Source organism: Psammomys obesus, unplaced genomic scaffold (assembly GCF_907164565.1).
Source record: "Psammomys obesus unplaced genomic scaffold, mPsaObe1.curated_primary_1811, whole genome shotgun sequence".
Lineage (NCBI taxonomy): Eukaryota > Metazoa > Chordata > Mammalia > Rodentia > Muridae > Psammomys > Psammomys obesus.
In genome coordinates, this window is record NW_026596064.1 from 13,319,647 (window position 1) to 13,344,204 (window position 24,558).

The 24,558-nt window shown below is 48.2% G+C and overlaps 1 protein-coding gene across 16 annotated transcripts in view; it reads right to left on the reverse strand.

Annotated features, from left to right (window-relative positions):
• Kalrn (kalirin RhoGEF kinase) overlaps positions 1-24,558 on the reverse strand; it is a 575,471-nt gene that overhangs the window by 100,109 nt on the left and 450,804 nt on the right. For 9 of the 16 annotated variants that reach the window (XM_055624991.1, XM_055624990.1, XM_055625009.1 and 6 more), the window contains one exon: positions 22,649-22,895. In XM_055624991.1, coding sequence (XP_055480966.1) covers positions 22,649-22,895 — 247 coding nt within the window. Of the gene's footprint in view, positions 1-4,196; positions 4,416-22,648; positions 22,896-24,558 lie in introns of those variants that run through there. The other 7 variants (XM_055625002.1, XM_055625001.1, XM_055625008.1 and 4 more) reach the window with 1 other exon arrangement.

Sequence of the window (24,558 nt, forward strand, 5' to 3'; positions counted from 1 at the left end):
AATAAATAAATAAATAAATAAATAAATAAATAAATAAATAAATAAATGACAGACACAGGGACTGCATTTTAAACTTTCTATCCCAAAGTAGGGTTTACAACCAAGCAGCTACTACTATTATCCCGGTCATAGCTGATACCCCGTTACTTCTCACTGCTTAAGAGAGACACAGAAGACAGATATGGGAAGAATAGCACAGGGTCTGAGTTGGGGAGAGTATGTTTATGTGGTGCCTCTTCCCAGATACGGGTATATCCATCAGGGGACCCAAGAGGTATATTGGGGGTAAAAATAAATGCCAAATAGTAAATTGAGTTTTCATGGTTAAGGTCATTTCTAGCAGATGAAGAAATAATGCATTGGTGGTCACAGGATTTCTGTCCCTTGCGAACTGAGTCAAAGTGTCATAAGGTACCTTTCCCGGGTTATCAACACCTTTCTGAAGGAACTTGGAGTCCTGGTTTCACACATTAAATGCAGTTTATAAAATAAGTGTATCACATCAAGTCATAAGGCTCCTGGTTAGGGAGTCTGGGAAAAGATAGGAAAAGTTAGGACAAATAAAGATGAGGGTGACCTTGGATACCCGGTGGCTCTCCAGAAACTGGTCTGATGTCGAAGCTGAAAAGAAACTACCTGCTCCTGTTCTGAAAGCACCTTGGGTGGATAATCCCAGGGCGTCATGAGTAAATCAACTGATCCAGACAGAGTCACCACCACCCTAACCCCGGGGATGCTCAGCCTGCCCAAGGGGCTCACTGTGAGTGGAGAGACATGACAGAGCCAGGCTTCGTGGATACGGCGATAAACACGTGTAAACGAGAGCCTGCATGTGAAGAGAGGGATGGATGGTGGCGAGGAAAGGCCTGCCAGAGGGATTCTTGTCACATATCCAAAGTTAATTACAAGTTGACTGAAAAAAAAAAAATTGAGGGTCCTAAAAATGGCTTCCTTCTGGAAGGATCTAAGTCAACAAAACTCTGTGGGGTGTACAGCCTTCAGGTGGTTTGAAATGCTTTTGTTATTCTGAAAGAGGCTTGAACAGGTTTTTTGTTTTCAAGACAGGGTTTCTCTGTGTAGCCCTGGCTGTCCTGGAACTAACTCACTCTGTAGACCAGGCTGGCCTCGAACTGAGTGAACTGCCTGCCCCTGCCTCCAGACTGCTGGGATTAAAGGCATGAGTCACCACTGCACAGTTTTACATGATTTTTTTTTTTTTTAAGTCACGTCTATATCTTTAGTTATTCTTAGTGGTGGTTGGTGAGTGTACTAAACAGCTTGCACGTGGAGGTCAGAGGACAATTCGAAAGAATCAGCTCTCTCCTTCCACCATGTAGGTTCCAGGGATCAACTTGGCGGCAAGCATCTTTACCCACAGAGCGACTCTTGCTGGCCCAGAAGGTTTTTGTTTTGTTTTGCTTTGTTTCCTTAAAGTTTAAGCTAACTAAAGAATTCTCTGAAACCGGTCCACTCCTTCAGGCTTAGAGGACAGTTTGGCTGGCCACAGCGGCGTCCAGTTAACCCCACAGAGTGTGACACCAATGATTTATGGCAATTCGGACACCTGCATGCTGGGTATCTACTTCTTTTGTCTCTTTTTAGGCCATTTTTCCACTTTTGTTTGTTTTCACTTTCAAAAAGGCAGCTGCAAATGTCTCTCACTTTTCTTTCCCCACCTTATCTCTACTTCCTTATAGGAAAGGGGGTAGACCTTCTATTATTTCCCTTTAACACTAGATTGCAGGGTAAGAAAGAAAGATCATCTTTCCTCAAATCTTTGTAATATTCCTGTACTCAACAGAACCAAAATACAAACAAACAAGCAAAGAAGGGAGAGATCCCACTTTTTCAAAGCAAAAGATAAGCCAAGTAAGGGAGTGCATACTTTCCTCAAATGTGACATTTGTAGGCCACAGACACTTACCGGGTCCCTGACTCCCCCCCCCCCCCCCGTAACATCAACTAAAATCAAACAGGTTTGCCCTGAGAAATTTAGGATGGCCCCATAAAGTTCAAGCATCAACAAGAACAAAACCTCGAAGCTCCTACTTCTTGGTTCCTTTTACTTTGTGCTTCTTGGGTTTCAAGAATGACTTTACATTCTGAATGACTCTTCAACCAGTTTGCCAGAGCCCAGGGACCTAGGAACCACAGCTGTGCGTTCTGACCTATGAACTTCAGAGTCCCCCAGCGAGGGCATACATTCAGCAGCAGGGAAAGAGACAAAATGATGTCTTTATTTAAAAAGGGAAGTAGGGAGATTGCCTTTCAATGGCAGTAGGTCGGCCAGACCTGAGAAACTGGTTCCGCTGAGCAGGCAGACAGATGCCTGGCGGTGCACACCCTCCGTGGGACCTCTCCCTATGTCCTTTCCTTCTGCGGTGGGGCATCTTCCCACAAAGTTCTGGGCTCCAGGCAAGGCAAGGCAGACAGCTTCAATGCAGACCTTATCTTCTCTGTCTGCCACTGAATTGATGCCCTGGGGCTGAGTGGAGACTCCCATCTCTCTTTCCCGAGGGAGTGCGGAGATGTGTGAGCACCTCAGATTCTATCTCACTCTGCCCAGGCCCCAGGACAGGTCGGAGCTCAGTTTCCATCCTCACACCTTTCAAATCTAGGAAAGAGTAAGGCAAGGAAGCCTGCAGGAGTGTGAAGGCAGCTTTGCAAGTTGCTTTCATTGCCTCTCACCAACTTCAGCCCTCGGTCTGTGGCAGTGCCAGCTAACTCCAGCAACATCCCTTTCCCACGCCCCCGGCCCCCCTCCCACCCACCCACCCACCCCTTAACCACTGAGCCTGCAGCCACCGAATTCTGAATTCCCAGCATGGCGCCGGAGCCCACCACTCCTCTGCTCAGCAATGAAGAGCCTGGGCAGTTTACAAAACAGTACTACTGCCCCGTGTGGATCCAAGAAAGCTGGCTGCAAGGGACATAGCTCCTGCCACAAACCCTACACTATTCTCTGACAGGAAACGGACTCCCAAGAAGTCTTGCCTGGAAACCCTTCACCCTAAGGGGGGCAGCAAAGCCTTCAGAGCAAACCTATCCACCCAGATCCCTCTGGCTGCTTCCGGCTTCCTCTCCCCTGCAACACTCCTTCCCTTCTGCTCCCAGCCTCGATTTCCAGTCTCCGAATGCTCCCTGCCCACCCAGAACCCTCCTCCCCATGGACGCCGAATTTGGAGCAAGACACAGCTCCGATTCAGGCTGTTCAAAATAATGAAGACACGGGGAGAATCTGTTGCTGGGATTATGAACCTTAATGGCATGGGAGAAGGTCCTTGAGATTTCATTAGTCTCTGCAGCCACACAGCTGTTTAGGGCTAGGAATTTGTCAAATTAAAGAGGAAGGGTCTCTTGGGTAACTCCATGTGAAAGTAGTGTGGCTACTGTTTAGATTTTGAGTCTTAGACTGGGGCTCTGCAAACAGAGGTGGAAGCCAAAGCCTAATTACTTTTTTTTTTTTTTTTTTTTTTTAAGGCAAAAGCTAAAAGCCTTTTAAGAGGCATGGTCTTTTGTCTCTAAACATACAAACATTCCTTTCCCCTACGTTCCCAGCTGAAATGTTAAAACTGACATGAATTAGGGTCTCACTTTTTTTCTCCCCATTTTTTTAAGGAGAAGCTACACAACTCATAACCCTCCCTCTGAGATCCTTCTCACCCTGTTTTGCAAGCTGTTTGGGGGAAACTGGTTGCTTCCTGCCAGTCTCTTCAATGACATTAAAATTAGCAGAATAATTAAATACAGTCCTAATTGGGTCCAAAACGAGCTCTCGGTTAATTAATGAGCCAACGTCTGGCCCAAAGCGCTCAATCCACGTTGCTTTGTGAACGCCCACGCAGAGAAAAGTGATCTCCAGTCCCATAAGAAAATTGCCAGTTGGGAAAAACTCTCAAAAATATTCCTCCAGCCAGAAGTCAGTTAATCTCGAAGCTGGAATCTATAGGTAAATGAGCACTGAACTGTACCTCCTCCACCAAGTCCCTCTTCTCAGTCCATACCCACATCCCCGGCGTCCAAAGTCTCTGAGAAGTAACAGCATCCCCAAACTGCAACTCATCCCCCCCCCCTTCGCCCCCAGAGCGCGCGCGTTCGGCTGCCTGGGAAACTGAGTCCAAAGCGGTTCGCAGCATACCCTCTCCCTCATCCCAGTCCCTTCTCAGCCCTGCCAGCCCGGTTAAAACTCCACTCACCTCTACAAGGGAAGCAACAGCAGCATTTAGCCAACAGCCAGCCCAAAGAGGGACCTCGGGTGTAAGCCTGATCGCCACCCTTCATGCTGCAGCGCGCCCTCGGGGCTCCGGCATGGCACGGGCGCCGGCCGGGATGAGAGCGCGGCGGGAGGAAACTTCGGAGCCAACCGCCAGCCAGGTCCCGTTCCCGCCCCGCCGTCCTCCTCCCGCACCCCGGTGGTGCTGGGACTCGCAGGGAGTTGGGCCACCTTAGGCAGGAGGGAGGGGCCTGGCGGCAAGGGAGGGACTAAGGGGGCGGAGTTCCAAGGTCCAGCTGTTTGTTGGGGACTCGGCCAGCGGCGTCCCTGAGCCTTACGAAACACGCAAACACGCGTGTGTGACTGTGGGTATCCGGCTAGTGCTGAGAGCTCGGTCACCTAGAGCCCCTGCCGCAAAACAGGTGCTTAGGTGAGACTTCCAAGGGCCACAATAATCGGTTTCAGTTTTTAATACAGAGCTAGATGAGGTAAAAAAAAAAAAAAAAAAAAATGTGGAAGAGGGGCAGATTAGAAGATTCAAAACAATACTTTCTCCCTGTCTGGTTCCCCTCATCTCCTCTCTACTAAAAATCCCATTCCTGTTTTTCCCATGCAGCGATCCCTCGCTTCCTTATCAGCTTCCCCATCAAAATGATGTGCAAAAAAGGGTTTGGCATAATAAAAACCAAAGTTCAAAGCTCACTTTCTTTCACCACTGACTCTGTCTGACCTTAGGCTAGACAATTTCCTTTTTTTTTTTTTTTTATCTTCAGTTTTCCCATTCAAACGAAACGAAACAAAACAAAACCAGATGGTTTTGGTGCCACATTACTGGGGAGACTGAGGTTGGAGGTTCAAGAGTTAAAGATGAGCCTGTGTGGCATAGCGAGACCCTAGAATTGAAAAAGACGCCCACAGAGGCTGTGTTTAATCATCCCAGGTGAGGGAATGTCCACACACAAAATTCAAGCACCTCTCCTACTGACGGAGGAAGGCTCCCATCCACTATTTCCTCTCTACTGTGATCCATGGATTTATCACTCTTTTCCCCTCGTCCCTGTGCTTTTCTCCTTTATGCCTTTTTCATGGTTCAAGGCCAAGCTTGGTGTCGACAGCACCCTCGAAGCTGACCTGAACAGCACCAGTTTGACCTTTCCATGAATCACTACTGAACAAATCTCTCACAGTAGATTGCTCCCACTAGTTTTTGCCCAGCTTCAGGGGAAAGGGCTTGTAGGAAGGATGAAATAGTCATAAAGCAGGTCTGTTCCTTAGAGGAAAATAGGCTATGGTCTAGAGATATAGCTCAGTGGTAGAGGGTTGGTTTAACAGGTATAAGGACCCAAGTTTAATAGTTAACACTGGAGCTGGGTGTGGTGGCTTTTACCTTTAGCACCTGGATGAAGAGGCAGGTAGATCTTTGTGTGTTCAAAGACAGCCTGGTCTACACAGTGAGTTTCAGGACAACCAGAGCTACATAGTGAGACCCTGTCCAAGAAAACAAAGGTTAACACTGAAAAAAGGAAAGAAAGAAGAAAAAAAAAAGAACCAAAGAAAAGGTGGCGGCTGGGGGGATGTTGATGAGAAGAATAAAAGCTAAAAGCCTGATCATCCAGGGAAACAGTTTCTGCTGGGAAGAAAGACGGGAGAGGGGCAGGCTCTTAGGAGGTACCAGGATATGGGGCTTCCAGTGTGAACCACCATGCTCAGAGTGGGGCTTTGTTTATCTATATGCAAAGGCTTCTGCCTCCTGGCAACTGAGAACAGCATAGCTTAATGAATACCATAGCTAACCCCTATGGAGCATTCACACAGGCCAAGCAATTTCCTTCATACGTAAACCCATTTATCTGACCAAACAACAGCAAAGGTTTAAGGTGACTCTGAGAAATAAAATTAACTGTGATACGTTAATGGCTTAGCTCTCAAGAAAAACTCTAAGAAGCTTTGTTCCACAGAACCTATGGAACGTAAAGGCCTCCTGCCTCCTCTCCAATAACTTCCCAGCTAGACCACCAAGGTCATCTGCCTGCCAGGTGGGAAGAGTGCCGATACTGTCCCCTCTGACACAGGAAGACAGGGAAACGGCAGTTCTGCTCACATAGCCTGTGCCTGGGTGTCCCCATTTCAACTTGATCTAGGACCATCTAGCAAACAAATGCGCAGGCATATCCCTAAAGGAGCTTTTAGACTGGCTTAAATGAAGCGAGAAGACCCACCTAAATACAAGCAGTGCTGCTGCATATACGGAGCTCTCTGCATATACCAAGCTCTATTCCAGATACCAGGACCCCGGACTGAATAAGAAGGAGACATTTGGGTGAGGAGCATTCATCATCCTCTACTTTTTTTTAATTTATCCTTGCTATTTATAGTCAGTCCCTCTACTTCTTGACTGGAGAGGCAACATAAGCAACTGCCTCATGTTCTGGCTGCCATGACATCTCTCTGCCATGATGGCTGTACCCTAGAACTGTGAGCCCAAATAAACCTTTCCTTCCCTAAGTTGCTTGTGTCCAGTATTTTGTTATAGTTATCTGGAAAAGTAACTAATCTGGTGCTAAGATCGGTATTTTGTCTAAATACCCAATCACCTCTTTTGATACTCTGGAACATTCTTTTCCTTTTGAAATTACTTTTAAAATATGACACAAAAATTATATCTATCTCTGGGGTACCCTATGATATGCAACATCCTGATAGTGGTTAAAAGATGCTTCCAAAGTCTTTTGGTGAGGACCTGGAGATGTACTCAGTGATAGTACTTGTGGAGCATGTGTGAAGCCTTTGGCTCCACGCCCAGCACACAGTTATTATAATAATAATAGCAATAATAATACATTTTTTTTCTTGATGAGTACCAGGTCCTTTTTAATTAAGTGTTCCTGTGAGCCTTTGTGTTAGGTGATATTGGACCATTTTTCTGCTGTGGTATTTTGCCAAAGACCAAGGGCATCATCTTATAGAAACTGGCTTGCCTTAGAATGTAAAAGCCAGCTCTTACTTCAGAAATCGGAGTGCAGGTGGGCCCTCCAGAAGTCCTGTAGATGCAAAATAGGCCTGTGGATGCAAAAACAAACAAACAAACAACAAACAAAACAAAACCCTCACATGTTTCCACTGGCTCTTATAACCCAGGAGTCCACTTCTACTCTCAATATGAAGCTGGGAGGTATTGGCACACACCTTTAATCTCAGCCCTTGGGAGGCAGAGGAAGCAGATCTCTGTGAGCTAGAGACTTGGACTATAGAGGATTTCCACGACAGCCAGTGCTACACAAAGAAACCCTGTTTCAGACATTAGGAAAAAAAGAAAAAAAAAAAGAATTCCTGCTGAAGAGTCAACATCAATAAACCAAGAGGAGTCTCACTGGTGTCCTCAGTGGCTTCCTAGAACAAGGCTAGCCAATGTCTGCACCCAAGAGAGATGTCCTGAGCACCTCTGGGGTACTGATGTTGGCAACTCTTTATCGAGTGCTCACTTTGCCCCAGGCTCTTCCCAGCCACTGGATCTGACCGAGTGAACAAAATTTGTGACTTTAGAAGGTGAACAGTAGGCCAGATTCACCAAGAATACAACTTACTTAGGCACCTAACCTACCGCAGAAATTTAAGAGAAGAGTGGCCCAAGCTGAGGCAGCAAGCGTAAGGAACTGCTTAGAAAACCAGTCCACTTGGTTTGGACTATGCACACGACTCTTTTCTAATAATGCACTTGACAACTCAGGACCCTGACCTGCGCATACTCCCTGGTCCACCAGATGAGCTCTTCCCCCACTTTCCTGGAGCTATATTCCCCAAACGGCCAGTAAAGTTTGTTGTGGGAGGTAACAGCTCACATCGGGGTGTGAAAGTACACACACCCCTCTTAAACAACACACTTAGTGACCTTTATTGATCTAAATGCATACTCTACTCCACAAACAATGCAATCGGTTCCTCCTTCCCTCCACAAGCATCAGATTTAGACAAATCCCACTCGCCTAACTGCAGCTGGGTTATGCCCGAATACAGGGGTATGAGCACTGGTCCACTGAGACTGCTTTGGTGCATGTGCACACACTAAGCCAAACTGTGTCCTCTCGGTGAGCTTTTCAGGAGACCCCTTCATCCACCATCTCGTGCTTAGGCATGGTTGAGCATGCATGTGATAAAATTCAGATGCACTGTGGGAAGAAACACGTGAAATAGAAAAGAGGTCATATGATTCATGCCTGCTGGTCAAAAGAGAGAACCATCCAAAATAGGTCCCTTCCTTTCTTTAGACCCTATCAAAATAAGTATCAGGCAACAGGGTCCTTGGGCTCCTTGAGTGCCCTCTACCCTCACTCATGTAGCCCACCATCATGGAGCTATAGCATCACGCAGACCAACTCTTGACAGCACGGTTCTCTCTGTTCTGTACTTTGCTTTTGTACAAAGCTTCCTTGCTGCTTTGCAAATCTGTACGGGCCTTTATTTCAATGCCTCGACTAGGAGGCTGCGTGCGAATCTGGAAACACCTGGACTGACAACCAGCAAAAGATCCTCTGGCCTGCATCTAGGGGTGTTGGGATTTTCAAGGTAACTTAGAAGGGATCATGGTAGGCAGCTTTACAAATCGTAGGTACTTTTTGCAGGCTTCCCAGGAGGTTCCAAGGATTGAAGAAAGACTGAGAACCATAACATGGCTAAGTCTCTCCTGTCAAGATTCGCTGACTTTGAGCGCATCTGGGCATCAGAAGGTCTAAATGCTCCCCTAGGGCTTGTCATGTGCTACAGAGCCAGAGGGCCACTGGTGAGCTCTGATGTGCATCAGAATAAGCCGGAGGGCGTGCTAAAGCACAAATTCCTGCTCAAGTCAAGTTTCTGCTTTCCTGGTTAGAGTGGGGCTCAGAAAGTTCCTCGCTGCAAGTTCCCAGGTGGTGCTGGCTTGGCACAGAGATTATAATGTGAGAACCACTCACGTAATTATTTCCCTCACTTATTTGCCAGCCATGCTTCTCTTTGTATTAACACCTTTATTTATTTATTTGAGATACCGGCCTTCCTTCACAAGCTCAGGAATTGGTTTTCTTTACCTTGGAGAGGTTGTCTAGAACAGGGGCTGGCACAGAGTGTGTTTTTGGATGTGGCTGACATCTTCCTCCTGTTCCTCCCCTGCTTCAGAGAGGAGCCCAAGCAAGGCCTGAGCTTGCATGTCAGTCACAGGTTCGGATGAGACTTAGCATCTGTCAATTTCATGCAATAAGCATAAACCTTGAGGGCTTAACACGAACTCGGGAGAAAGCAGCAATCAACTTGCAGAAGACTAGACTTTGAAGTTGGTACAATGTCAGCCTATAGCATCGGAGGGTGGTTCGCCTCTAACCAGGGAAGAAGCTGCATTGCAAGGAAGCCAACAGAGGGAGCAGAAAACAGGGACAGTAGAGGGAAAGCAGGCAGGCAGGCAGGCAGGCAGGCAGGCAGGCAGTAAGGGAAACTGACTCTTATTTCAGAGAGCTCTTTGAAAAGCTACCTGCTTACTTGCAAAGTTCAGGCTAAAAAGCCCTTGAGCTGTAGCAGTATCTTTAGATTATTTTTAATTTGTGGCCAGATCTCACTCTTTTGTCACTGTCTTCAGTGACGATGGCAGTCTAAACCAAATAGGCTATCTGCCTACCAACTCACCAGTCTATTTCATGTTTCAACCCCACTGTACCCAACAGAAACCCCCAAAGTCTTCCTGGGTCTTGGCCCACAGATGTCCTGGACCACGGATTCCTCAGTGCTAGGTCTGGCACGGGACACTAGTATGACTATGATTTCTTTCAGGTTAGCCACTGCCTTGAGTCCTACTGGGCTGTGACCACAGGCACCTACTTGTCCTTTCTAGCGATACACAGATGTCCCATTTCTTACTGTACGAATACTGTTTTGAGATTCAAAGGGCACAGGTTTTCTAGATCACAGTATCTCTCCATATTTCTTAGTGACAGCCCAGGTCAGAGAGATAATGGACAGCAACATCGCCCTACCTCGAGTTCTTTGAGAATCTTTGTTCTGTGTCAAGCACATTCAGAACACCCATTCCGCAGCTTCCCAGTGATGTCCCCAGGCTCGGGGAGGCTGAGCACCGGGCTCCGAGTGAGCCCAAACACTGGCCCCACTTGCTCCATCTCCACTGTAGTCACTATAGATAGATTCCAAAGTTCAGCAAAGGATTCCTGTGTAAAGCCAGGGTAGAGAAGCTCGGGCTCGAGATCTCTGTTTTCAAGAAGAGTCCAACTGTATGTGCAGTTTAGGAACCACAAGTATCTTTGCTTTCTCCAACTCTGACATCTGGTTCCTCCACCCATTCTTCCTCTGTTCCTGTTGTTATCATCATCATCATCATTATTATGAGAAGATGGGAGTATTGCTGTGTTGCCCACTTGATCTTGAACCTTTGAACTTAAGTGAATAATCTCATTTCAGCCTCACAAATGGCTGGGATGACAATACGTGTGCCACGCCTGACATTCATTCCTGTTGTGCTCTGCTTGCTAGGCACGTGTTCCTTAGTTATCATCTTCGCCATGTTGATTTCTGACCCCAGATCTGCCCGACTGCTGATACCAGGATGGCTCATAACTTTCTCCAAGTGGCTTAGCTTCCCTTTGTGGCCGTAGCTTCACATCATAAACTCTTGCCTTTCACATCATAAATTCTTGCCAGGTATCGATCACTTATTCCACGAGCAATCTGGCCTTTGAACGGTTCCTGTCTTCCTCAGCCAGAACTCTTGGCTCTAGGACATGGTCCCTTGTTCTAGGCCCTCCCACTGAGGTTTATAAGATGGTCTCTGTAACAGGTTGTACAGCAGGGTGTGAATGGGAATCTATACAGAAAGCACAAGTTTAAACAAATGCGTCCCCCGACCAAAGACAAAGAAGATTTGAGTGAATTCTAGAAGGAGTGGATTCAGTTCTTCATGATGGACAAAGAAACTGGAGATAGAGCCAGGCCTTGAGGTGCAGCTTTCTTCTTTATGTGGAAAGAGGAATGGAGACAACAGTTACCGCTGGGCAGAAGCCCTTGACTTGAGAAAGGAGGTGTGATGTGTGTGTTTCTGAATTTAATTTTTAGAGCTTCAAGTGTGTCTTTTTCTCAAAACTACGCACTGTCCATGCGTCTGACTAGTCCCAGATGATTCCTTGCTTTAGTGGTAATAACTATGGAAGGAGCGTGGCTGCTGGGGTTACACACAGTGCTGTTCCTTCTATTCACCTTTGCTTGGCCATTGCTAATCCTGGGGGTAGCACTATCTGTCATGTGATGATAGGACTCCATGATGAAACCATACGGAGCCCATTCCACAGGACTCCAGCAACTGCCCTGGGTATGTGTCTTCCTGCTTCTGCCCGCCTGGCATCTTCCTGCTTCTTCCTGGCTTTCTCACTCATCCAGAGAGGAGTTAAACACTACTTGACCCTGCCCAACACCCTCCTTTTTTTTTTTTTTTTTTTTTTTTTTTTCAGTAAAGGACCTCAGATCCCCCTCTGGTTTGGGCCAGGCCCAAGATAGTAGGTGGCTTAGGCAAACTGGTGGAGAATGTCGGATAGCATGGAGGACCTGGTGTCTCTGCAGAATGACTAGTGTTCTTATTCTTCTGTGGGGCTGGAGGCAGAGCTGGTGGTAGCAATGGTAGATTCCTGGAGATCCATGCTGAGCAGCCTCTGAGCCGAGCCCAGGGGAGGGGAGGGAGCTATTTGTCAAAGTGAAAGGTGGCTGCAGCTAGAGTTGCTAAAAACAACCATTCCAGGTTCTATCCATTTCCAAAAATGCTCATCTGTAAGTAGGTCAAAGTGTTCCCAGAGGAGAGGAGAGAGGTGCAAGTCTATCGCTCTGACTGAGCTCCAGTTTAGGCAGGCCCATACCTGCTAAGGGTCCACTGCCAGGTGGCCATTTAATTCCGACTGTCAGAGTCACATCCTCTCCCACGGGCAGAAGTAGCAGCCCACAGCTTCCCAGGGTCCAATGGTGCTGCCCTGATATGTTAGGTGGAAAGTCAGTCTTGTAGGGATGGAGCTTGAGCCGGTTCATTCAAGGTTTCTACTCACAGTCAGGGTTGAGAACCTTGCCTCATAGTTCATCCTAAGTAAATGAGGGGTGCTTGTTTCACATCCCCAGAGATCACCCAGCACGAGACAGCACTTCCTACTCTCATCCTTAGTCTTTCCTGCTAAGGCTTGGGCTCGCTCCCCGCCCCCCACATGCTGAACCTGGCTCTTTCCATAGCCGCCCCACAAGGGTCCTTGGGCATGGTTTTCTTTCCTTCCTGTACACGTTTACTGAGAACATAAAGGCCAGTCATGTGCTGGATGTTGAGGATCGAGCAATGACGAAAACAGTGGGAGAAGCTTACAGGAGGGAGCTGAGGGGGAAAAGCTGATAAACGTTGATTGAGGAGTCTGGTATGGATAAAGGAAACTACGGCAGGGAATGCAATGCACAGTGAGATGGGGAGGGTGGGAGGGGGGAAGTGTCCGGTGAGGTCAGGCACACACAGATGTGAAGGTAGTGAGGGGCAGGCCATTGGGTATATGGGAAATCTGGGGAGGCTGGGTGTTCTAGGAGGAAGAGCAAAAGCCGGGCTGCTGAGGTTGAGCCTGATTGGCTTCTAGTGAGGAGCTCCGTCAGGCTGGGTCAGGGAGAGGCAGGATGAGGTAGGTAGAATAACAGCTCCACCAAGGTGACACCTTAATACCCAGGACCTGCTCGTATGCCACCCCACGAGGTGCAAGGGCTCGGCAGATATGACTCAGTTAAGGATTTGGACGTGGGGAAGTTGTCCTGGCTTCTCCAGGGAGTCACAGTGTAGTCATAGGCATCCTCAAACGCAGGAGAGAAGACCTTGTGTGTGGTTCATGGAGATGTGACTAGGATGAAAGATCAGAGGCACGTGGCGCTGGGCTTTGGAGGTGTAGGAAGGGAACACGAGCCAAGGAGTGCCGGTGGCTACGGGGGCTCTGGCAGAAACAGATTCTTTTGTGGAGTTTCTGATAAGGCAGCCCTCCTCACAGGATAGCTTTAGCCAGCGCAGCTCATGTTGGATTTCTAACCTACAGAACAGCAGGCTGATAAACTTGTGATGTCTGAAGCAACAGAGTTCATGATCTGAGCCAGCAGTATCAGGAATCCAGCACCGAGGCTCCTGGGCCGTCTCTAGACATGGAAAGGACTTTGTTCTAGTCAATGAGAGACAGGAGGAATGCTTAAAGTAGAGAAGGGTGTGCGGTCCTGCCTCTGTGAACTGTCACCTCGTGGTCTGCTGTGTACAAGGCCAGCACTCAGTTTTCCTGTGGCTTACAGGGCCACGTGGGAACTAAGATGAATGTACTTAGTATCAGAAATGGTTTCTTGAGGTGGCTGTGGACCTAGCCGAGAAAACTAGACAACCCATCCCCATTGAAATGGCACAGGCAAGGAAAGGCAGGCTGTTAAGAGACAACGTGGAGGGCAGAGGGCTGGCATTTAAAATGGCCACAGTTGGTTCCTAGCTCCAAATCTTCAGAGGTAAGTGCAGTTCCCAGCCCTCATCAAAGACGTTTCTCTCTGCGGCAGACAGAAACCATCACAGAAAGCCACAACTGGTCAAAAGTGCAGAGAATAACTAATGCTGGCGTCCTCGGCCCCGGCCCATCCATCTAAAACCCAACCCCTGCCCCTGAGGCTCAGGGAACATCTGGAAGCATCTAAGAGTCAGAGGCCTGGAAGTCTTCTGTGAGACTGTGTCTCCTAGAAATGGCAGGGAAGCGACATCTATGATACCACAACAACATGGCTGCTTAAAGAAGGCGGAACAATAACAGTGCTAACAGACACGCTCATGCAGAAAGAGGAAATCTCAAGGAGCTCCATGTGTGAACACAGAACTACAGGTATTTAAGGACTGCTGAGAGAGGGGTAATCAGTCTTCCACAGTACCAAGTGGTCAGCCTCTGTTGTGTTTATATATTTGTGTGTGTATATACATGCATTTAACAATAATATAGAAGAAGGAAAAAAAAGGCCATGAATTCGAGAGGGAGTAAGAGGAGGGAATATAGAAGGGGCTAAAAGGAGAGGATGTGGGAGGAGTTGGAGGGAGAAAGGAGAAATAATATAATTATAATTTAATTAAAATAAAAATTATTAATAAAGCAAATGACCACAGCTGACAACATAAGGGAACTTTTTATGCATGTCTTCAGGGCTAGGCTAAGGCTTAATGAAGAACTGCTCTCAAGGGGTAGGTGACAAGGGCAGGCAGTGAGAAGGGTCCTGACCACTCGGTCCTGTTAGGCAGCATCAGAGTTTCACTGCCGATACCTCTCCAAGCTGCCACAACAAAGGTCTAGAGGCCTGAGATGCTCTTGCCTTCTCTGAGCAAAGAGAATAGGCTCATCTAAGCCACAATCACTGCATAGTGTTCCCGGCTTTCTCTATTCCTCTAGGTGACAGTCCCTTAGTTAGATCCAGGTAAGGGGCGGTTGTGCTATTTCCTCTCTGCACCGTATGGATATCATGGGTTTACATCAGGGGCCGATAGAATTGTCATTCGGCAGAAGAACGAAAGTCATAGTAGGTAGAAATAAGTCACAGTAGGGAGACAGGGTGGGGGAGACCTTGATCTCCATGGGGGCTGCCAAGGAGAGAAGTGTTTTCCTTGGACAGCCCCGTGCCTCCTGGTGGCGGCAGAAGCCCACAAAGCAAGGGTTGGGAAGAAAACCTGAGGCCTATTTAGCTGTGTGTCCTGGGTCCTCCATCTCACTGACGGCTGCGATCTTATTTAGAGCACAAAGGGCTTAGACTCCAGGCCTTGGGGAGAGAGTATCAGGTCAAGTCCCTCTCTACATATTGGTGGACTAGGGAAAGGACCTCTCACAGACCAGAAGCAGAGGCAGGGGACAGTGCACCGACTGGACTGACGTAATATTGAAAATCTTTAGGGTGGAACCAGAAACAGAACCTTGGACCTTAAGACAGCACCGAAGGGGATTCAGGCAGGAATGCAACTTGGCCTGATAGAGGTCAGAAGAGGCACCAAGGCGGAAGGGGAATAAGTTTTCACAGTCTGCTTCTGGTGCGGCATGCATGTTGGGAACTCTGCTGCATGAGACATGAACGCTGATAATCCATCCCAGGTCAAGGTCAGCAGCCTGGAAGCCGGACCCAGACTTTTATTATTTCCTGGGATTCTCATCTATCCAACACATCTCACCATCTCTTCTCATTGCCCATTTCACACCATGGGAAAGCCTCCGGGCACATGGTTTTATTCTAGAGAGAGAGCCCGTGCACACACCAGTAAGAGCAATCACACAGCTGAAAAGGGACTGCTCCTTCATCATACTGCTTTCCCAAGTCATCCAGGAACTCTGCGAGCCATTGTCACCAGCTTCATGGGTGGAAAACAGCCCAAGAAGACACAGGACTTTCCACTCAAAATAAATGCCTTCTCATTGCACATTCTGTCCTTTTGGACTCCCTTGGCTTCCTTGAGGATCAGTCTCTCCTGTTTCCAGAGAGGGTTATGAGTACTCTTTTAAGGGGGAAAAAAAAAAAGGTGGATTATCACACTTTAGCGGGTGTTATAAATGGTGGTGTTTGCCCATAATGCCAGGACTTGGGAGACAGGGGCAGGAGGATAAGGAGTTCAAGGCTAGCTTCTCTAAAATTTGAGGGTAAATTTGGGGCTAGCTTCAGCTAGTAATGTCCTGTCTCAAAAGACAGAGACAAAACCAGAAACATAGAAAACATGATTGTCAATCATTTTTTACTATAAAAGCAGCAAGTTTGTGTGGTCCGATCTGATAAACTGTACCTCAAAGTGAAGATATTTGTTCTATGTTCGGCACAGTTAACTACTTCAAAGCACCACAGGTGCTCATCTAGTTTGGAGAAAACAAAACAAAACAGAGTCTTTTTCAGAACTCCGAGAGGCAATTCAGATATACTGCAGAAAGGTAATAAAAATGACCACTTTAGCCCAAACAGCAGTGTGAAGGACTGACTATTGTGTGTGTGCTCAGATATGAGCACTGGCAGATACTCAAGAGTGGAAAGCCCTTGCCTCAAAGCCCTCTGTCTAGAGAACACAAGGTCAGAGTTCAGTGAGTAAGAGTCCAGCCCACGCCCAGGTGAAGGCTGGACGGCAGAGTTCCCGTCCCAAGGATATCAAATAGGACCATCAATCCATAGACACAAATAACCACTTTAAATAAGTTAGGAGTGCTGGGTTTAACATGTTTTATTTGAAGTGTTTAATAAAAGAAAAAATTCAGGGAGAAAGCTGCTATGTTCTTAAGCCTTATGAAAGTAGTATTCAACATTTTAGAAATATTTATTTTACGTACACAGGTGTTTTCACCTGCATGTAAGCGTGTGTCCCATGGGTGTGCCTGTGGAGTTGAGGGTGTAAGAGTCCCCTGGGAGTGAAGTTACAGGTGATTGTGAGCCACCGTGTGGGCTTTTCGGGTGCTCTTAACCACTGAGCCATCTCTCCAGCCCCCTCGCACCCAACATTTTCTATGTAATGCACAGTACTTCATTCCAGAAGAAGATTAGAAGTAGACAGAGAGTGAGAATGGTTGGCGGGGGGGGGGGGGGGGGGGGGGGGGGGGGGGGGGTAGGAAAGGAGAACGTGGGGGCTGGACAGGAAGCGAGTATCTTAAACATGAGGACTTTCCTGGTGCTGGAAGTGCACTAAAGACCAACGGTCTCTGGGGGGTTTTCCCGTCATGCTTGGCTCACCTCCTGTCAGGGAGGTCTGCAGAAGGGGTCGCCTATATGTTAGAAGAGGGGCAAACCCATCATCTCCTACAACTCTAGAATCCCAGAGGCCCAAGGAATCCAAATCTCCCACGTGAAATTAGACACAACCAATAAAAGCCACCTGCAGCTTTTATTCTATTATAAAAAGGGAAAGTTTCCATTCTAACTTTTTTTCCCCAGACAGGGTTTTTCTGTGTAACAGCCCTGGCTGTCCTGAAACTTTGTAGACCAGTCTGGCCTTGGACTCACAGATCTGCTTCCTGAGCGCTGAGATTAAAGGCATGCACCACCACTGCCAGCCTCGATTCTAACTTTCTATGCTGGAAAATAACCAGGAACTTCTTTCAGAATCCCCAGTGACGCATCTTTACTCTTTTTGTTGTTGTTGTTGTCGTCTTGCTTTTTGTTCTTTCAGACAGGGTTTCTCTGTGTAGCCCTGGCTGTCCTGGAACTCATGCTGTAGACCAGGCTGGCCTGGAACTCAGAGAGATCTGCCTGCCTCTGCCTCCCGAGTCTGGGATTAAAGTTGTGTCCACCATGCCCGGACCAAATGAAAAGGAGAGAGCAGGCTGAGTCCCAGCATGCACCCTTCTTTACTCCTGGCCTGTGGGTGCAGTGTAAACTGTGGCCCCTAGTTCCTGCCCAGCTCAATTGCTGCATTTCGTATTCTACGCATTTGTTATAGGCACCAAGACTACTGTGATTCATTTGGGAAAATATCTCATGTAGTCCAGCTGGCTTGAACCTGCTGTGTAGCCAAGACTGCCCAGGGCTTCTGAGCTTGCTGGTTCCATTTCCCAAGGACTGCTATCACAGTGTGAGCCATCTTACCCAACAGACCACCATCAAAGCCGAAACACTTTAGTGTTTTTCACTGCAGGTGTACTAAAATGGCAACATTATTATGGAGTGAAATTGTATGGGTGGTATGGGGACCCACCATCTTCCTCATTCATCACACTCCCAAGATTCTTTGAGGCATCGGACTCTTAAATTTATATTTTGAGGCTATTCATCCTCCACGCCTTTTAAGTTTCTTATGGTTTGGGGCCTGGCAGAGTAATCTGAAGTCCGGGGTTATTGCTTTAAATGCAGATTTATACCAAAAAAGTTTGCGTGTGTGTGTGTGTGTGTGTGTGTGTGTGTGATCCGACCTTTGGAAGACTCTCCTGGTCAGCAGAGGGGCATTCATTCTCTGGACTGGATAGCAACAGGACCAGGAAAGGGACCCTGAACTTTTGGGGATTCGGCATCTGAGCTTTCAATAGTGGAATGTGCTGTCTGTTGGCCTGGAACGACTTCAAGGCTGGGCAGAGGTAGACAAGTTCTGCCCCCGAAGTTCATAGTAGGCCAAGTACCGCGCGGTAGTCGATACTGATGTCAACTGGACAGGCTCTGGAGCCACCAAGAAAAGAAGTCCCTGGTCCCGTCTGCGAGGGGTCGTCTCTACATTAGGCTGACCCCAACTGTGGACAACACTATGCCATGTGTTGGGGTCCTGGACTAAACGAAAAGGAGAGAGCAGGCTGAGCCCCAGCATGCGCCCTTCTTTCCTTCCGGACTGTGGGTGCAGTGTAAACAGTGGCGTGTAGTCCCTGCTGCCCTGACTTCCCCGAATGACAGACTGGAAAGTTGCTTTTGTCAGGCACACACACAAGACAAAATCTGTCTCTGGTTGTTTCTTTTCTTCCCAGAGAGGGAAGAATTTGGTGCCAGAGGTGAGAGGGAGAGTTGGAAATGTCTGCTGCAGTGTTTTTTGTTTTGTTTTGAGGCAGAGCCTCACTCTCTAGCCCAGGCTAGCCTCACATTTGTGGTGATTTTCCTGTCTTTGCCTCCTGAGTATCCAGATTACAGGTCTGGCTGGTGTGGCCTTTGTAGTGCGTCAGTGTTCTCTAAATCCTCATCCAAGCAGACTACTGGTCAACCCAGGGAGCCTCAGATGAAAAAGATAAACTACGTATTCTGATGTCTTCAGCCTTGGGAAGATGCTGACCAGAACAGAAAGCCAGTCCCTGGGAACAGATAGCCATCTGAAAGCATCATCTGAAAGCTCTGCAACCTAATCTCTCCAATACTGTTTCCTTGTCTATAAAATTAGCAAAATACAATTTATTGTCATTAAAGCATTGGCCCTAAAACTGGCCCAGAGCACCTCAATAAAATAAAGCTTTTTGTTTGTTTGTTTGTTTTGTTTTTGTAAGCAGTAGAAGGCTCACACACTCATGCTAACTATCACAGCTTGTTCACTGTCCTCAGGTCATTAGTGGTATTTACACACAGCCTGAGCAAGCACCCCTGGGGTCAGCTAGGTTATGACCATGAAATCATCAGCTAAGTCCAAGAGCCTGAACTTCCTATGTCCAGCCGGAGACACCAGGGGCCACTGCTCTTTGCTCCAGACTCTCTGGGCCGGGAGACTGGTTTCACCCAGGGAGGCATTTTATTACACTTCTCCAGAATGCCAGACTCGGCTAGAAGAAGGCACCCAGGGACAGAAACAAAACAAAACAATCAGACAAACAAGCCATATCCCAGCTGTCAGGGTAGAGATTGGCCTAGGTGGGGTTTGGGAGCCTGGGCACAAGAGTCCAGGGCTAACTTCAAACAGTCTTCATTATTTTTAGGTATACACCCCTGTGGCATCCGCATAGTCACGTTAAAAAAAGGATTTAACTTTGAGGGATTTAACTTTAGAAGGATTTAACTTTGCGTTCAGCATGCTGTACAGCTAAAATGGCTTCAGAAGTTTCCTGACTTGTGAAACTGAACAGTTAATTGCCTATCACCTCCCTTCTCTGGTTCCTGGAAATCACCATTTTGCCGTCTGCCTGGGTAAAGTTGGCTATTCAAAGTATGCCAGAGAAGTGAAATAGTAGAGTATTTGTCTGTGTGACTGGGTTTTTTCACTTAGCATACTGTCCCCAAGGTCTGTCCATGATGTCACATGGTGTGAGATTTCCCTTCCTTTTTAAGGCCATATAATATTTCAGACAGTGTATGCCAGACTTTGTGCGTTCATTTGTCCATGGACACCTGAAGCTAATATGAACAATGTTATGAACGTGGCTGTGGTAGAAATGTTTGTGTCCCTGCTTTCAATTCCCTTTGGAATACTCCCCAAAGTGGGACTACTGGATCATATGAAAAACATATATGTCTCATATATATGTATATATGTATATGTATTTACATACATGCCAGTTACCTTGTTTTTTTTTTTTTTTTTTTTTTTTTTTTTCCAGAGCTGAGGACTGAACTCAGGACCCAAGCGCCCTACCACTGAGCTAAATCCCCAACCCCATGTATTTACATAGGTGTATATAAGACTCCCTACAGTTTTATTCCACAGCTATGGTGACATTTTCCATCCCAGCCAGCCACCCAGCAGTGTTCCAACTTCTCTCCATCCTTACAGACACTTGCTTTTTTCTGAGGTGTATCCACATTAACTAAGGGCTATTCGAATAGGTCTAAAGTGGTGTCTCGCTGAAGCACTGGTTTGCATTTCCCTGGTGAGCAGAGATACTGGATCCCTTCGGTGCTCGCTGGCACCTGTGGATCTTCTCTGGCGCGGTGCCCGTCCACGCCCTTTACCATACAGTACTCCTTCCTTTGCTTTGCCCTTCCTTGCTGAGTTCTACATCTTGACAGTCTCCGAAGGAACGCGCAACTTCATTCCAACACATGTTTCTGTGTCCCAAGCCTCACATCTGGGGGTGCTGAGCCCACAGCCGGCAGAGCATCAGAACCACCGAGGAACTTCAAATATTGTTCTAGGGTGAGGGGTGTTATTTAAAAACAAAACACCTTCAGATTTCAGGAGTTGGAAATCACTATAGTCTTTGTCTTTTGTGGCGTGTCGCCCACTGCCACCTGCTGCTGAGAGACTGGGGTGGGGGGGGAGCTATGAAGACAAGATCAGATCTCAGAAGGGCCAACCTGACAGAGAAAACCAAGAGACCAGGGAGAGGAAAGGAATGTGAAAGGCTGGGCTGCCCAGTTCTGTTACAGAGTTTGCATATTTCTTGACAACCCATGGGTCAACATCATGCGTGTATGGGAACAGCCTTCTCTTGCTCCAGCTCAGGAAAGGAGGCAAATTCACTAAGAGGGATGAGGGTGTTGGTTTCTTCAAAGGACCCGGAAGCTGCAAACACAAATCCCACGCAGTTTTCTGGCAGCCTCTCCAAGGTTCTCAGAGTAAAGAGGGGAGGAAGCAGGGGGAGGCTAAACTAAGGGTGAGGTGTGCAGTTGTGCAGGTAGAAGGAATCAAGGTTTTAATTTGCTTTGATGCTGGAAAGCACAGATGTGGCAGGCCACCATCGCCATCTAGTGGTCTGAGGCGGAAAGTCACGGTTCCAGACTCGCATGTTTCCAAGCATTTCAAGTTACTATCCAGCAGCCTGCGCTGGGTCTCACGCATGGATGGCCTCCCTGCGCCAATATCCGACCATTCACACATCTCAGCTCCAGACTAAGATCTGGCTCCCTGTCAGTCTCTGGGCCTCAGTTTCCTCAATGTAGAACGCATGAGTTCAAGGCCCCAGTGACTTTGGAAGCCCGTGTTCTCAGACTCCACTGTGAAACAACCACCTGGAGAGCAAGCTACTGAGCTGGTGGCTGGGGCCTGAGTATCGGCACTGCTAACGTGTTTCCGGGGCCCACGGGAGCTGCCATTCCAGACTCCCTGGCATGAGGAAATAAAAGACACACAGAGAGAACACAGAGAACAGACCAAGCCCTGGATAACGGCGTCCATGTGCTGGCTATTCTTGGTTGTCAACCTGACTACATCCTGGAATTAACTAAAAGCCACAAATGGAGGGAGGGCACAGCTGTGCGGGCTTATTTGCTTAACTTGAAGTAGGAAGATGCACTTCCACTCTGGATCTTTAAGGTAGGAAGACATACCTTTAATCCAGATTTTTTTATTTTATTTTTTGAAATGGGAAAACCCACCTCTAATCAGGGCCACATCTCCTGCTGGCAGCCTATAAAAGGACATGGAAGGAGGAAGCTTCACTCTTTGGCTGCTTGCTCTAGCCTTGCTGGCAAGTCCACCCCTTCGCTGGTATTTGAGCCAACTTCTTCAGAACTCCAGCGTATACTGAAGAGCAGCTGAGACATTCAGCCTCGTGGACTGAATGACTACTGACTTCTTAGACTTTCTGCTCATAGCCAAGCCATTGCTGGATAGCTGGACCACAGCCTTGTAAGTCGTTCTAGTAACTTCCCTTTATATATATGGGATTTACTATATATAAATATATATTACATATTCATTCTATAATCCGTAAAGGAAAAAAGTGACAGGATGACCTTGAACCCCGAGAGGACAGAGGAGATACCTGGCTGGTTGCTGGGGTTGCTCAGTCCTCCCAGCAGGATGTAGTACCTACCTAGGTGTAGTACGGTACGTAAGAAAACCTGGGAGATAGCTTGGCGGTCAGCAGCTCAGCCAATGTTTTTAAGATGTGATGGACTCAGAAAGGTTGGGTGACTTTCTCTAAGCCTCACAGATACAAGCAGCTTTCTCCTCAGGCTCCCCGCACACACTCTCTCTCCACTTCCAGATCTCAGAGACACCAGGCTCAATCAAAGCGGACGCGCTGGCCAGTTCCACAGTGCTCAGCCCGCGATTGCCGTCCTCCCTCCCTCCCTCCCCTCAAGTCTCCCTACCTTTCACCAAAGGGAAGAAGCAGTCCATCTCCACGCTGCTGCGTGAGTGTGAGATGCACAGGGCACTGCTGGGGACCAGGCCTTCCTGCGGGGGGCTCCGCTCCGTGGTGCGGACCAGACACCAGCCGGGCCTCTCACTGGGTCGCTCCAGCAGCTCCACCGTCTGTCCCACCTGGATGCTGAGCTCACTGCTGTGGCCCGCGCTGAAGTCCTGCAGGACCACCGTCAGCTCGCAGCCACCTGAGAGCTTTGGTGGTGGTGGTGGTAGAGGGGAAAAGTGTGAGGGTGTAGGTATGGGTAGGTGTGAGAAGACGGGCAAGGGGGAAGGAGGGCGGGTGAGGACGGAGGGGAGGAGAAAGAAAAGGAGGGAAGACGGGAGAGGGTGGGAGAGAAAAGGCGGAAGGTGGGAAGATGTTGGGAACAAACAGGGAGGAAAAAGAAAAGAGAGAAAGGTAATTAGCACAGTGCTAGCGGGCACTTGGACGGTTTAGCCGTAGCTGCTCTGGAGCCTGCCCGGAGCCAGGGCTTTCATCCTAACTCCTGGCCTCCCTAGAGTTCCTTGTATTACTTCTTTGCCAAGCTTCCTGCCGACTGGGCCTTCAAACCCCTTCCCTGTGTGCCCTGTTCTTCCTTCCAAGGGCTCTACTCCATACCCCGTCCTGCTCTCCACTGACAACCCCCAGACTCAGGTGTGCTGGCCTTTGGTTCTCACTCAGTCTCACTGAGTCTAGGTGATGTCTGGGAGTAGTACAGGACGTGACCTCCCTTCCTTCTAACCCACAGAGCGTCGCTCATCGTCACCCCTCCCTGTCTCCGTAAGCCTAAAACAGGCTCTAAAACCACAAGAAAGGATGGGGCTTCCCTCACAGGCATTTGCCTGGCCCCTGGGGGCCAGGGAGTGGGATGGGGAGGGAGAAGGGCAGCGATGCCTTATTTAGGAATGAACAGTACTGCGCGCTCTAAGTGACCTGCATTTCCTTACTGCAGGGGTGTGGTTGCAGAAGACTAGAACAGGGGAGGGGCCCTGGAGGGCAGGACCAGGCCCCACTAGCTTCGCCCTTAGGTGGCTCGCTTTTCACCTAGGAGCTTGTATTTCTTCCTCCCTTCTCTCTGGCCTCACATCCATGAGGATCTCTTGAGTTTGTACCATGCTCAAAGAATGAAGCTCAAGGCCTTCAGCTTGGAGAAGCGGCTGCATACAGAGTCAGTGAGAAAGGTAGGGAGCAGAAGGGAGGAGAAAGAGGCCTGGCTTGCCAGCCTGTGGTCCTCCAAGGTTCATCCCAAATGTCGGTTTCAGAGGGACTTCCCATACCGCCCCTGGGGAATTTAATTTTAGTCTGATGGAGGGTCCCAAACCATCTGCAATGGCAGCTATACCAACATGCTCATCCAGGCAGCAGTAGCAGTATCTATACCAACATGCCCATCCAGTTCATACCCATTCTAGGGGGACACTTCTGCTGGAGGGAGGGTAGGGACCATCACATGAGTAGGGGGTTAACCATCTGACCAGAGCAAAACCTTAGCTACTACAGGGGCTTGTCAGAATGTTGGGGCCGAGGACATGGCTCAGTGAGTAGAGTGCTTGCTACACAAACAATGGGGACCTGAGTTTGGTTGCCCAGCACTCTCGTAAGAAACCAGCTGTGGTGATATATGCCTGTAATCCTGGAGCCAAGAGGCAGAGCTAAGAGAATCCTGGGAGCTTGCTGGCTAGCCAGTCTAGCCAACTGGCAAACTTAAGTTCAGTAAGAGGCCCTGTCTCGGAAAATAAGGTAAAGAATGATAGAGGAAGACAGCTGAAATTGACCGATGGCCTCCACAGGTCACACGTGGATGGGCGCTCTCTCTCTCTCTTACACACACACACACACACACACACACACACACACACACACACACACACACAC